This window comes from Moschus berezovskii, chromosome 1 (genome assembly GCF_049115385.1).
Source record: "Moschus berezovskii isolate FMDL1 chromosome 1, NW_MosBer_1.0, whole genome shotgun sequence".
NCBI classification, from domain to species: Eukaryota; Metazoa; Chordata; class Mammalia; order Artiodactyla; family Moschidae; genus Moschus; species Moschus berezovskii.
Window position 1 is genome coordinate 92,274,521 of NC_142460.1, and position 15,400 is coordinate 92,289,920.

The 15,400-nt window shown below is 37.1% G+C and overlaps 1 protein-coding gene across 4 annotated transcripts in view; it reads right to left on the minus strand.

Moving 5' to 3' along the window:
* Nucleotides 1–542: 542 nt before the first annotated feature.
* Nucleotides 543–15,400, minus strand: part of TFRC (transferrin receptor) — a 30,613-nt gene continuing 15,755 nt past the window's right edge. For all 4 annotated transcript variants that reach the window (XM_055401594.2, XM_055401406.2, XM_055401445.2 and 1 more), the window contains 12 exons: nucleotides 14,403–14,501; nucleotides 13,888–14,027; nucleotides 11,882–12,039; nucleotides 11,056–11,175; nucleotides 9,439–9,524; nucleotides 9,153–9,216; nucleotides 8,125–8,192; nucleotides 7,364–7,422; nucleotides 7,061–7,142; nucleotides 5,128–5,349; nucleotides 4,166–4,306; nucleotides 543–3,598 (listed from right to left, as the gene is read on the minus strand). In XM_055401594.2, coding sequence (XP_055257569.2) covers nucleotides 3,356–3,598; nucleotides 4,166–4,306; nucleotides 5,128–5,349; nucleotides 7,061–7,142; nucleotides 7,364–7,422; nucleotides 8,125–8,192; nucleotides 9,153–9,216; nucleotides 9,439–9,524; nucleotides 11,056–11,175; nucleotides 11,882–12,039; nucleotides 13,888–14,027; nucleotides 14,403–14,501 — 1,482 coding nt within the window. In that variant the 3' untranslated portion in view covers nucleotides 543–3,355. The remainder of the gene's footprint in view (nucleotides 3,599–4,165; nucleotides 4,307–5,127; nucleotides 5,350–7,060; nucleotides 7,143–7,363; nucleotides 7,423–8,124; nucleotides 8,193–9,152; nucleotides 9,217–9,438; nucleotides 9,525–11,055; nucleotides 11,176–11,881; nucleotides 12,040–13,887; nucleotides 14,028–14,402; nucleotides 14,502–15,400) is intronic.

Consider the following 15,400-nt stretch of genomic DNA (forward strand, 5'->3'; position numbering starts at 1 on the left):
AAAGACATAGAAGAAACTTAAATGCATATTACTAACTGAAATAAGCCAATTTGAAAAAGCTACATTGAATGAACTGTATGATTCCTTAAGATGTAATGGAAAAATCTGAATGAACTTTTTGGCCAACCCAATACATGCCATTCTGAAAGAGGCAAAACTATGGAGACAGTAAAAATTATCAGTGGTTGCCAGGGGTTACTGGGAAGGGAAGCTGAAGAGGCAGAACAGGATAGTCAAGGCAGTAACCTTATCCTGTATTGTACTATAACGGCGAATACATCATTATACATTTGTCCAAACCCACAGAATGTAAACCACCAGGAGTGAATCTTAATGTAAACTATGGACTTTGGAGGATAATGATGTGTCTAGATAGAGTCACTGACTGTAACAAACGTACTTGGTGGGGATGGGGCACTCTCAGGATATTAATAGTTGGAGAAACGGATGGGGGCGGTGTGCAGGCAGGGAGTATATGGGAACTCAGTACTTTCTGCTCGGTTTTACTGGGAACCTAAGTGAAATCTATTAAAAATGACAACTCAGTGTTCAAGCATTTTATTAAATCATTTGAGGAATCTCCACATTGTTGCACATACCAGATTGTATACAATTGTAAGGGCATTATCACTTGTTCACAAAGATACAGCTGAGCAGTAAGTTGGCAAGTCTAATAAGCTATCTTTAGTAAACTAAAATTTCAAGAACATTCCAGAGGAAACACAATAAAGGTCATGCAAGTTCTAGAATAGTGAATCATGACAAAGCTCACTCACTTTATCCTTTTACCTTCAAAATACATGTGTCATCTAAAACCAGAAAAAATCTGACCAGCTGGTTGGCATTAGTCAGATATCCATTTCTTTCAGGAATATTAAGCCCCTTACCACATAATGACTTGTTTGATTGTAAATAACTTAGTCTTAACTACAGAAAAATTTTCTGAAGAAATTTACTGCTGTAAAATGTATACCCGTTATTCATAACATGCCTTGAAGTCACTGAACTTTCATTAAAATGACAAAGTGTGATACTCAAACCAGGAATCCCAACTCTGACCTTTTCACTTACACTAAGTATCAGTTCAAGACAAAACACTGGAAGACCGAGACAGACTGAACAGCCAAACAAATCAGTGAGGCTGTGTTAATCTAGGCCTATTTTAATTTACATAAATGACACTAAGTTTAAGAATCTTAAGATTACCCTATGAACTTTCTTTTAGATGACAGTATTGAACTGCCTTAGAACAGCTGATTATCAGGTTTATAATAAAAATGGCTTTGTAGAAAATAAAGTCCTAACTGATGTGGTCTCAAACTTACTTGTTCATGTCTACGTTTAACTTACAACCACCAAATACTAATGGTTGGGGAGACGTGATCAAAGACCTTTGAGCAAACTTTACCTCCCCCTACCCTGCAGTTCCCCCTCCCCCCAAACTCTTGTACCAGTTTCTACTGCTTTAAGCTAAAAGGTTAATTCTGGATTCAAACTTGTGTGAACTAAGTTTATAGAAGATAACATGCAAATAAGGGGATAAAGTTAAATTCATTTGGCAACAGCAAACATTATAAATGTATGCTACTATCCTGCCTAACAGAAGACCCGGAGAAACCACAAATAGAACAGAACACAACAGCAGGTTTAAAAACAAAGAACCTTGAAGGAAGTAATTTTATTTTACAGTGGTTGAAGTTATCCACCAAATGCTTAATGACCACAAAATGTTTCTGCAACTAAAACTAAAAGATAGAGAATTATAGGGAGCTGGGGATACATGTTAGATACTAACGATCTTCAAGCTTTGAAGATGTCATTGCATGAAGAAAATTATGGGAAACACTGTTCCCGATAATTACGTACACCCTTAGTGTAACATATGGAGATCACTGTCTCCGATATAGACACTGTGGTAGGCAAAAACTACCATGTTCTTTATACATTATGGAAGACACTGCTCCCGATAATGTGAGTTAGGTTTGTGACAAAGGTACTGGAAATTTTGCAAAATTCAAATCGAAGTTACATCTTGGATAAATTGAACTGTAAAATTTTGCATGTATGAATACAATCACAGCTTTTAAGTGACATTAATTTATAACTTGGTCACAATTCGCTGCATTTAGAAGAACTGCCATTTTTATCTGGTTAGCTAAATAGAAGTTTAACTTGATTAGCAACCACTAATTAAATTTAATTCTCAAGACTGAGCTTTATAATTTTATTTAGCTTGCGGTTGTTTTCTAACACCCTTAAGTGTTGACCACAAGTGCAAAACTTCCAGTATCTGTTGGGTTTTATTAGCAGATGCTGCTTTTATTTTAAAAAAAAAGACAAAACGACAGTATAACTGTCATAATTATGGAAGGCACTGCTTCCGATAATTATCTTCTATAAAAAAAAAACAAACCACCATTTATAGTGAACTCTGTCACTGATAAATAAACAATAAATATCTCAGTGCCAAAATGACAGGAAGCTTTTCCAAAAACTTAACACTTTGGCCAAAATTTGGCAGTGTGTTCTCTAAAGTCTGACAAACTGAGTTTGAAATTAAACACCTAAAACCTGGTTCTCTTTCAAAATACCTCGGAATAAGTGAAAACAAAAAACTAACAAAGGTTTATGGGACAAGGGACAGAGGAAAAGAAAATAGACTAGGTCTTTGGCTTTCTGGTCTCCTCTTTTCATAGATAATCTTGAGATTGCCACATTAAGGCCTTACTCCTGTGATAAACAGTTGAACCTCATTTTATGCAGCTGAAGGCCCTCTATTTCAGACCTCATTGGCAAGAAAACATGTCCCATCTCTTCTGAAAGTGAATTGTTCCACTTTCAGAGGTGGAAACCAGCTAAATCCTTACAGAAGGCAGAGACCCCACATAGAGAGTAAAGCCTTACAGCCTGGTGTCTGTCTAGCATCAAATGAAGATGGAAGATCACTCTAAGCCATCACCTTCCACCTTCAGCAGGTATCACCTTCCTCCTCCAGCTCATAAGATAACCAGCTCATGTCCTTAGGATTTAGACAAATAGTTCACATAACTGGTTCTGACTTTTTCAGAACTATGACAGGAAAGAGGCAGTTACCATTACAAAGCACTAAAAATTCTAGAGATAATCAGAGAAAATATTCTATTGTGAACATTTTAAAAAATTATTCAATTTAACTTGAAATGCAAGTACCTACCCTGTATTAAAAGCTGCTGCCTAAAGACCAACATCTAGTAGTACCAAGATTGGGTAGAATTTTAATATTAGTTTTTTAGCCCTACTGAAAATTTAGCATAACCAATACAAGTCTAGAAACCACACTACCCTGATGTTCTCATATAAGTTATGGGTGTCACATTTAAAACTCATTGTCAATGTCCCAAATGTCCCCAGAGAGGGCATTTGCAGCTCCCTGAATAGTCCAAGTTGCTAGAGCCAACTGGTTTTCCAACAGTGTTTGATTAAAAGCACCATTATTTTTCTTACGCAGCTTCAAGTGCTCCAGTAAAGCTGACAGAGTGTGAGAGCCAGAGCCCCAGAAGATGTGTCGGAAAGGAAACTCTCTTGGAGATACATAGGGTGAGAGGAGGTGATATTCCACCTACAAAAACAAAACATAGACCTTACACAATGCTACAACTTTTATCATGAGAAAATGACCTGATATAGTAAAACAACCATCATTCTCTCACTTCAATGTTTAAATTTCCCTGAATTTTAAGAATGTTGAGAACCTAGCTACTAATCTTCTAATGTTAAAACTGTAAGGAAAGCTGTCTATTCCTTTATAAACTCTAACTGCACTGGGTTGTTTCTTGTTTGTTTTTGGTTGGAGCCTACATATGGAAGTTTTACAAGTTTCCACTAATAATAAAGAAGGTAAGGGTTGAATTAAACAGAAATACAGAGAAAATGACAGATGAAAATCATTACTGATCCTTTCTTTAAAATGGTTTTAGAGCCTAAAAAAACTAATACTAGGTCAAATGTCTTCTGTATTTTCAGTTTAGATATACTAGCTTTAGATCTTTTTTAAAATTTGTGCTGAATTCTAAAGCGGGAAAGGAGTCTAGGCTCCCAGAATTATAAAACCTACTTTTTAGAAACACAAGATTTACCAATTAGAAATGAACAAACTTGAATTCCTCCTTTTCTAAGGATTACGTACTTTCATGATACGGTCATTGATTTCCCTCATCACAGATCTGTCTGTTTTCTCAGCATTCTTATAATCCGTTGTTAGTCTGGATGTAGCACGGAAGAAGTCTCCACGAGCAGAATACAGCCACTGCATATTCAGACCCATATCCTGCAACAGAAAGACATGAGAGGCACTATTAGACGTTATATTTCTAAGGGTGTTATCCTACATACCTTTCTAAATTTAGGTGTAGTAACTGAAAGGATTCTGATAAAAGGGGGTGAGACTCACAAACAAGCTCAAGTCAGCAAAAGCTGGATATAAGCATGCTGTATAGACGGTTCCAGGCTCTATAAACTAAGTAACATACTCACATTTAAGCTCAGCAAATAGTACTATTATCCATTCTTAGGTCCCAGTTTCTGATCAGTTACAATTAGTTTCAAGTTTCAAGAAAGCCAATCCTTATAATTAAGATTCGGTTATCAGTGATTTACTTTATTTAAGGGATCTGTTGAATTGACTTCTGGTACTATAAAAGCCACTCATTAATATTAATTTGGTTTTATCAAAAGTTTGAATATTCGACACAAAAGATCAACACTAAATAAGCCCACGGGCTATGTTCCTCTCTCCACCCATGGGATCTCTGTATTTGTGGCCCAAACTCAAAAGTTCATGGTTGAGATCTTCATATGGTTTACACCCAGCCTCTTTATGGGGTGCTAGGAATACATGAATGAGAGAATTATTTCAGATGAATGAGGAAACACTGTTGTAGATTCTGAAACACCTGCTGTGGTCTGTCCTATGTCCTGCAGTCTCTGAGCTTCCTCTCAAGTGAGTTATGGATTCTATGCAAGATTATACTTCAGTGCACTTTAAAAACATACTTTGGCTACCTGTCCTGCTCCCCAGGAACAGCTAAACAGTATTCTTCAAACTGTCTGATGCTTTACCAGTAGGAACCTGATTTAATTAGTGCTTACCCTTATGTCTGCTCTGAATAGGTTCATTTCCTTCACAAACCGAAGTAGTTCGTCATTATACATCTCATAGTTCAGGTTCAGCTCAACATCATGGGTAAGTTTAATCACAAGCTGACCGGCCACTTCTGCTGCTGCACGTGCCACTTTGTTCAACTGAGGAACTTCTCCATTCAGCGTCTCATAGGTGTCCATGGGAGTGCCTAAATAAGGGTAATCTGCGTCCTGGAAAACAAAGGTGGGTTACAAGACTAGGAGCTTCACATTCTAGTTTCCCCCATCAAGGTAACAGTAACTATAATTCTTCCTTTGCTTCTAATATATTCCTACTCCAACTTGATCTCCTATCCACTACTTTAAGAAGATACTGCTTTTGCTTGTTCCTCTGAACCTAACCTACTCCTGGAATGATTTCACTTTCTCCTAAGCTGTACTGAATCCCTGTTCTATCACATCACAGACCCTGAACGGATTTGTAGCCAGAACAGGTTGTATCCTTGTTCTTGTCTCCCTGAGAAGTTTGGCATGAGGGAAGAGGAGAGCATGCCTGAAATGTACTTTCAATATAAAGTGCTGCTGCTGCTGCTGCTAAGTCACTTCAGTCGTGTCCGACTCTGTGTGACCCCACAGACAGAAGTCCACCAGGCTCCCCCGTCCCTGGGATTCTCCAGGCAAGAACACTGGAGTGGGTTGCCATTTCCTTCTCCAATGCGTAAAAATGAAAAGTGAAAGTGAGGTCGCTCAGTACTTTTAGCCAAAATTTACCTTCTTTCTCATCATGCAGCATTCATCCATTCATGTTGCCTTTGTGACGAGACCATTCCACACTCACAAGAACTCTCTACTTTCACTGGACAACTTTAGTAACTATTTCTTCAACTCTACCGCTGTCCTTGGTGGCAATCTCATTGGCAATCCTTTAGTTTGACCCCAGTCCTTAACTTTCAGAATGCACATGCTTATCTGTATGTGTTACATACATATCTGTATAGGTATGTATGTTATTTGTAGAGGTATTACCTATACCTCTGAACAGCTTAAAAAAAAAAAAAGACTTCTGAAGGTCAACAGAAATCATCCATAAATTTCCTCAACCCTGGGACCTGACACTCAGTTCTTCCAAGGGTACTAAATAGACATCATGACCTAATATTTCAATGCCATTCATACTGCTGATCTAGCAGAAAGTTAGGGGAATTCCAGCTATGTTAATCTGTAAATCCACATCTTTCGTCACTTCCTCACTTTTTCTGTCCTAATCCCAGGCTAAAACACCCAGTGGGAAGAAATCTAGTAAGGACCTGGCCTCTACTGGGTCAACAATTTGATGCCAAAGTCAACAGTTTCTACCCTGAACCCCTGGACGAACTCTGGGATCTCTCCACACCTTGGAAGAGCCTGCTACACAGATGGTTTTTCAACTCCAACACAGGGGCCTTTATCATTTTTAGTCTGCCTGGTTCTCAGTGTCTTCTAATTGGCACTTGTACCAAGCCAATCTTGGTTTTCTAACAACTTGATAAGTTCAAAGTTCTGTCCCTTAAAAAGCTTGCCTTTTTTTTTCATGCTTTTATCTATAATCCCTGCCTAAGAGACTAACATCTCGGGACAAACATCTACAATCATATTTCAACAGGCATCAAGAACAGCATTATCCAGTAGAACTTTGTTTGAAGAAAATATTCTATACTTGCACTGTCCAACAAACAGCCTTGTTACTAAAAGTCATCATATATAACTGAAGAAGTTTTAGCAAGTAAACTCAAATGCTAACTAAGCTGAGATTAAAATTCTATGTTAAGACTGACAATAAGGAAGATTACAGTAACTGGACATATATAATTTCTCAATACATACTAAGCATTCTAGGAAACTTGGTCTCAAAACTGACCAAAGAAGATCTAAGATATAATGCTGTAGCATTCTTCAGACTTACCTCACAAAAACAGAAAGAGACTGCTGGGATTCCAGAATATGCAAGGAAAGGGAAAGCAGCATTATCCAAAGAAAGTTTCTTCCTGCAAGAAGAGCCAAAAGTGTCTTTAGAAAGTTTTCTAAAGAATAGACTATGCTACATGGACCCCTATCCTACCCTCAAGTAAATTCTTAAACTGAATCTCTCCAGGTACAGGTAAACTCAATGCTAGGTTATGTTTAAACCTCTAATGGACATAGTAGGTGCTATTTATTGAGTGACCCTGCTTTCCTGTTAGCTATTCATTCACCTTTCTCAACTTACACTTTGCTGATCCAGTTGCTGTCCCGATACAGAGACAGCCCAGTAAGTGGATGTTTCACCTGTAAAATAAATTATGATTAAAATGAACCTTTTTGGATTTATTCATTCAGACTAGTCACTAACATTTTTCTTTATAAACATTTATTTAAAACATTAAATTTTTAAATTATATCTTCTGGAAAAAATTTTCTTTAAGACAGTTAAAACAATCCATAATTTCTGAAGTTATTCCTTCAAGGTTTGTGCTGTTAGTTCTTTTAGTTATAAGAAAAAATAAGAAAAAAAGTTTTCCTTTTTAACATTTTAAAGGGGGCTTCACCCAGTTTTAACAGTCCTTTATAGCTTTTATGTTCTGCCTACTATCTTCTTTCTAGTTTCTTCCTTCCAACACATATTATACTACTGCCAGCCTAACCTGTAAACACATTACTGCCCTGTTGGGAGACCCTATAGTAATTCCCCAGTTTCCCAAAGGATCAAGTTCAAGTTCCCTGACCCTTATTCCTCTCCAGCTTTAATCACTCCAGTATATTATATGTTTTTTTCCTGGTCATTCAAAACTATAGTCATTCATATGTCTGTTTTTATTCAATGAGTATTTCATCATTTAAGTCTCAGGTATGGTTCAAGTTCATTTAAACCTTCCTTAACATTCTGACTCAAGACAACTCTCATAGACACCTACAGTTAAATATATATGTTTGTCATCCTATTATTTTGTCTAACTTTCATTACACTTTCATAATTAAGGATATACTCACATCCTTCATGATTTTCTCAATAAGTGAATACAGCAGTGGGCTGGCAGAAACTTTGAAATTGGTAGTACCTGCAAAGAGATTACTTTAACATTGCTCCTTCTGTAGTCAAGCAATTTGCATACTGCTGCTTCTACAGCTAAAACTACTTGGCCAACAGGAGGACAATAACCTAAATCAATGGCACATGCAACAGCTATCCCTCTTTATGAAGTAGACAAAAAAGTGGTAGAGGAGTCAAGCTCTTTAGTGACTGCTAAACACCAAATTTTACTCAACTGAAGCTCTTAGTCCTTGGGTTTGCATATTTAATGTTAACGATGTGTATTTTTGTAACTTTTTGGTTCATCCATGTTAGGGCAGTCATCTATTAACTATAGCAAGCTTGTTATATTCAATACATTTTGTTGCAAAGGTAAAACAGCAATAATGACTAATAAAATTTAGTTTAATTGTAACTCCTTCCTTTTTCTTTCCCAAATAGACATTTCATTACTCTCCACTTCATCCACTGGTTACATCTGTATTTTTGGTAACACCAGACTCTTTCAGAGTTTGATTATCTTATATTTCTATCCATGAAGCCACAATCTAGCAAGTTGTGAATTAGTCTCCAGAAGTACCATTCTATTGGTATGGTTTATTTCCTCTTGGTCCAAAGTAGATAACTAGTGCTTCTCAAACTTTAGTGCATCATAATCCCCTAGAGCACTTGTTAGAAAAGTTTGCTAGATGGTATGGTCCAGATTCTGGTTCAAAGTGTAGGCGAGGGCCTGAAATTTTACATTTCTCACAGTTCCCGGATGATCCTGATGCTTCTGATCTGGGACCACGTAAAGAACCACTGCTCTAGGCAAGGCAATCCACACCCATATAACTTAATGCATTATTTAAGAGAAAGTTATGTAAACCTTTTGATCTGGCTATGTCCAATGTTATTTTTTACAAAGTGCCGCTTTAGAAAGCTTTCTTCTATTTTATAAGTAGTTTATAAATTTATCATGAAAAGATACTAAAGAAAAGACACTTACCAACAACAGCTTTATCCAGATTAATATAAGTGAAAGCCTTTAAATGCAATGAGGAAAGGTATCCCTGGAAAAGGAAAAATACCAATGTACTAGTATGTATTAATCCAGTTATCACCAACAAAGCTATCATTAGGGATTTCTATTTAAGTCTGGATTTTATTGAAACTAAATATATGAAGGTAAAAAATGATCTAAACAAATCTAAAAGAGCATGGTTTCTGGAAGACAGATTAAGTAATTACAAGTGGGAGGCCCATTCTGTGTATGGATAAGATATAGATAATACCTCTAGCCATTCAGTGGCACCAACAGCTCCAAAGTCTCCACCACTCCAGCTGGCAAAGACAATGCTTCTGCTGGGTTTAAACTGACCTAAAAACAACAAAAAGTTAGTTCTATCTTGGGAAAGGTTACAGGTCAGTAACTGACTTAAGATGCAATCAGAAACTTCAGACTACAGATTCAAAACTATTTCTTTTCCTTTTGAGGCCCCAAGTGAAAAGTACCAAAAGAAGAAATAGAAATACATTTTTAAAGTAATAGGAGATCATTTGCAAATAAGATCTTAAGTACACAGTAGGGACCAGCTTACTAGACCTCACTCCTACACTCCATTCTTTGAGTCCCATAACTTCCAGACCAAGAGCTATGTGAAATCACAACCCAAGTATCTTCTTTGAAAACGATTTACCTAGAAGTTACTTAAAATACCAGATTACTTTAAAAACAAATGTTTGAGACAATTAAAACTCACAAATTTAAGTTTAGGAAAGAGTGAGTTTTCAGAGAAATTAATGATAGCTCCTTTGGGGCTTTTATGGGCCACTACCCTCCACTCCACTCCTCCCCCTCCCCTGGGTACATCTTTTTCTGCATTAATTTACTTTTGTATATGAGTTAAGCACTGCAACTTGCCCTAGGACCCAAAGATTCAAGACTGTGATGGGGGTCTGCATGTGTGGGTGAGTCGATATAAAACAGTGGCAAGTACCATGTGACAAAGGCTTGAAAGTGAGCCTTTCTTACATAAACATATTATATACTATATACTTACAAATCAAATATTCTATATTTTATTTATAAAGTTTTATATTATCATTCTATAATCAAACTAAAGAACATAGTGCAGAGGTATGACACTGCTTGCTTTCAAACAGATTCCTTAGGGACCATGTTAGAGATTTGCTGTATCATTCTGGATATGTCAAAGAGAATTTAGGACCCAATACAATGCTTTCCAGGGTCTCAAAGAAACTCATGAAGACACTACACAGAAAACTGTTTCAAAGTCAAAAGCAGATACAACAAAAGACAACCTACTTTGTACTTAAGAATTCAGCGTCTAGGGATTCCCTGGTGGCTCAGTGGTAAAGAATCCGCCTGCCAATGCAGGAGATTCGGGTTCAATCTCTGGTCTAGAAAGCTCCCACATGCTGCAGAGCAGCTAAGCTCATGTGCCACAACTACTGAGCCCGCAACCTAGAGCCCAGGAGCCGCAACTACTGAGCCCGTGTGCCCCAGGTCCGAGAGCCTGTGCTCTGCAACAAGAGAAGCCATGGCAGTAAGAAGCCTACACACTGCAACAAAGAGTACCCCCCGCTTGTCTCAAATAGAGAAAGCCTGTGCAGCAACGAAGACCCAGCACAGCCCAAAATAAATAAATAAACTGTAAGGAATGTTGATGTAAGAAAGGCTTACTGTTAAGCCTCTCTCCAATGGTACTGGCCACTCTTATACCCACCCACCCACACGTACAAACCCCCATCACGTTCTTGAATCTTTGGGTCCTAGGGCCCAGCACAAGTGAACCAGAAGAACATTAGCAAAAGTGAGCAAAGCATATTATAACACTCAGAAGCACAGTATAGAACAGATGCTCAAGTTCTCAAAATTTGTACTCTACCTTTTACCACCATATCGGAAAGTATCTGGGCAAGTGTCAATAGCAGACTTGTTCCTACACTGGACTTTGCAGCTCCAGGACCCCAGGCATCCCTCTGGGCCCCTACTATAACATAGCGATCTTAATTAAAAAAAAAAAAAAAAGATAAATTATTCAATCAGCTTTTAAACTGTTTCCTAATAGTGAAGTCTAGAATAAACACATTAGTAGAAGGGTAAAAAATGTAGTATATGTAGTAAGGGTAAGAGATCCTTACTTCAGATCTGACTTAGGACTCCAGGGATTAAACATTCATATGACAATACTAATCTCTTTTTTCTACATTACTAATTAAGGTTACTCACTGCCTACTTATTTGTGCTCACTAATTGTCTAGTAAGCACTGAAGTCCAAGGGCTTTCCTTACCAAATGATATGACTATTTGATAGCAAACATATATAGTGGCAAACTACAGCCTGCAGGCCCATTCATTAATATTGTCCATGGCTGTGTTCATGCTGCAATGGCAGAGTTGAAGAGTTGCAATGGAGACTGTTTGGCCTACAACATGTTTATTATTTGCTCCTTAAGAAGAAATTTGCTTACCTCTGGTCTATTTAATAACTTAAAAAGAGATTTCCTAGGCATAACGGTCAGTTCAACAAGTTAACTTTCTAGGCTGTTATTACCTCCTATTAAAGCTGACACTTGAACAGTTAGTTCACTTTAGGACAAATATGGTTTAGCATTTCAAGAAACCAAGCCCAGTCAGCTCTCCTGCCCTCCCTCCCTCTGGCCACATCTTTAGTGAGGAAAACCAAACAAAAAGTCCCCAAGGATCTTTACCTGGTTCTTCAAAGCCCTTAATAACTCCAAAGACGTTAAAAATTCTTATCTCCTTCAGCACATTGTTCACGCTAAGTTTCACATTCTTATCCTGTGAGGATACCAGCTTACATGAAGAGTCTGTACCCCAAATACGAGGACAGTCTCCTTCCATATTTCTAGAAGCAGAAAGTAGAGATCAGAGTTCTGAGTTACTGTTAACTTCCTCCAGGTTTACAAAATCAGTGACTTTCAAGGTTAAGAGGACAAATAAAGAGAACACACAAAATTACTCACTAGTGACCAAACACTTGTGTTTTACTCCAATCTGTAGGCAGTTATTTGAAAATTGAGTTGCTTCCTAGTTTAACGAATTTTTAATTACCTATCCCACCTGATGTATGTGTTTCTGCCAGAATAGCTATAATTTACATTTTAAATAGACTCCAAGATGGATTAAAAATGAAGTCCTTATCTATAAAGGTGCATTAATACATCCTCATGTTTCCTAACTCTCCACTAACAATGCAGGTGAAAGTGAAAGCCACTCAGTCGTGTCCAACTCTTTAAGACCCCATGGACTATACATATACAGTCCATGGAACTCTCCAGAACAGAATACTGATGTGGGTAGCCTTTCCCTCTCCAGGGGATCTTCCCAATCTAGGGATCAAACCCAGGTCTCCTGCATTGCAGGCGGATTCTTTACCAGCTGAGTCACAAGGAAAGCCCAACAAGGCAACTATACATTCTTATTTCAGTTATGAAAGAATACTCTCATGCTGCTATAGTTAGGTTAGATAGCTTCCCCAATCTGATTCTGCATGTGTTATCCAAATAAGGACTGCTCAAAAAGGGCTTACTACATAAATAAGTCAAAACACTATTAACTCCCCAGTACACAAGAACAAGATAAGGGGCTGGCTTCACAGATTAGGAAGGCTTGTAGGTAGTAGGAAGAAGTAACTGATTCTAAGTTTGGTTTTAGTCAAAAAGAATCACCTATTACAAAAACCTCTTAGACACATTATTAATAGTCATATATAGTAGTGGTTAAGTCACTAAGTCGTGTCTGACTCTTGCGACCCCATGGACTGTAGCCTGCCAGGCTCCTCTGTCCATGCGATTCTCCAAGCAAGAATACTGGAGTGGGTTGCCATTTCCTTCTCCAGGGGATCTTCCTGACCTAGGAATTGAACCTAGGTCTCCTGCATTGCAGGCAGATTCTTTACCGACTGAGCTATGAGTCCTTGTATGTAGATGGCTCTTCATTTGATATCAGTAATCCTGCTAAGTAGAATACACTTCAGCTATCCAATTACATCAAACATCACCAATGTGGTTAGAGTAACTTATTCTATGTCACACAGCAAATAAATGCTCACATGAATGTTTGAAACTAGACTAACATCCCCTGCCAATACCAGGGGATATATCGAGATCAAGATAAAAATTAATGACATGTACTCTAACCAGCCTCATTTCTATTTTTAAACAGGAATACTAGTACACTAGGGAGGACGTCCAGAAGGACTAATTATGACTATAAAGCATCTGGGAAACTGTCATGAGAACTGAGGATATGCAATCTACAGACAAGGAAACAAATCATTCTGTTGCTAAAACAGAAAATCCAGAACTAATGGATATTCCAGGGAATAAGATTTCAGCCCAATACAAATTCTAACAGATCTTCTTCAATAACTGAATGTTGCCACAGGTAACAAAATGCTTTAACCACAGGAAGTACTCAAGCAGAAGGTATGCCAACAATATTACACAAGTTCACTGGGTGGACTGAACAAGGACTCTTCCAAGTTTAATGAATCAAATGTCTATTAAGATCACTTTATAGAGGAAAAATTGCATTTTTATATACATCAAGTTAACTGCTAACTATCCACCAAACACCCAACATGTGGAAAATTACAGCCAATTGTTTTAAGATTTTATCGAATCAACAGATTATTATTTCTCCCTAATCATAAAACTTGACCCTGCAAGATGGTTTTCAAATAAGAACTTACTGAAATAGCTTTTCTGCACCAGCTCTGGAAATTGTTTGGACAGGTATGTTGGGCAATCCTGATGACTGAGATGGTGGAAACTGAGTGTGATTGAAAGAAGGGAATCCAGGTGTGTAAGGATCACCTGTTCCCAGATGAGCCTAGTAAAACAAAAGAGTAATTATAATTAGTTCACACACTTATTCAAGAAATCCCTATAAGATTCAAATTCTGTATGAGGCTATAACCTACATTTATAGTCTGAAAGTCTGAGTGGCTCTATAATATATGACTTTTGTTTTTATATGGCATATGTCAAATTCTTAATTCAAGGTACTATTGGTAAAGTCTTTTTAGCAATAATAATAATTAGGTTTCAAAGTCATGTAATTCATCATCTCACTTACTGCTAAAATTCTCCAAGGGCAAAAAACAGTATTTAAGGAAGGCACAGTTCTATTGCTATTAATGTAGATGGAACCCAGCATCAATTTGGAGAACCCAATAACTTATTTAGTCAAGAAATAAAAACTCACATGTCCAAAAACTGGAAGATTTGCATTAACAATCGGAAATTTACTATGGTCCATGTATATCAAGACACCAATTGCATTTAAACTTTCAGCATTTGCAACCTGAAGAAAAACATATAAAGCTCAGAAAATGAAGATCTAATCAACAAAAATTAAAAATACATACTGAACTTATACTGAAAGACAAAGGGCTATAGCAGACTACACCAATACTTCCAACATTTCAATAGCTAATACGTACAGGAAAAAATACTTGCCTTAAAATTTAACTTTTTTAAAGAAATTAACTTAAATTTTTAATAAGATAATTGTAGATTCATTTGCAGTTTTAAGAAATAATAATAGAGATCCACTGTAAACTTTGCCCAGTTTTCTTTTAGTCAAAGTCTGAAGAACTAACAGCCTGAATACTAACATTGATACAATACAATCTGCATATATTGTTCAGACTTCCCCAGTTTTACTTGCACTCATTCATGTGTTTGTGTATTAAGTTCTAAACAATCAATCAAAATACCAAACAATTAGTTTTAACACCACAAAGATTCTTCCAGTTGCCATTTATTTCCATCCTCAACTTTTGGCAACCACTAATCTCTCTTCCATTTCTAAAACGTCGTCATTTCAAAAGTGTTATACACTCCAAAAGCTAAACATAGAGTTACAATATGACCCAGCAATCTCACTCCTAGGTAGACACACAAGATAATCAGAAATATCTATTCACCTAAAACATATAAATGAATTTTTATCGTAGCATTATTCATAAAACCAGAAAGTAGACACAGCCCAAATGTCTGTTAACTGACAAGTAAACAGGCAAAATGTGGTATATCAAATACTATTCAGTCAGAAAAAGAAATGAAGTACTGATTAATGGCACAGCATGGATGAACCTTGAAAACATTATGCTAAGTGAAAAGAAACCAGTCGAAAGAGGCAAAATATTGTATGATTCTGCTCATATAAAATGTCCAGAAGAGGCAAATCCGTAACAGAGT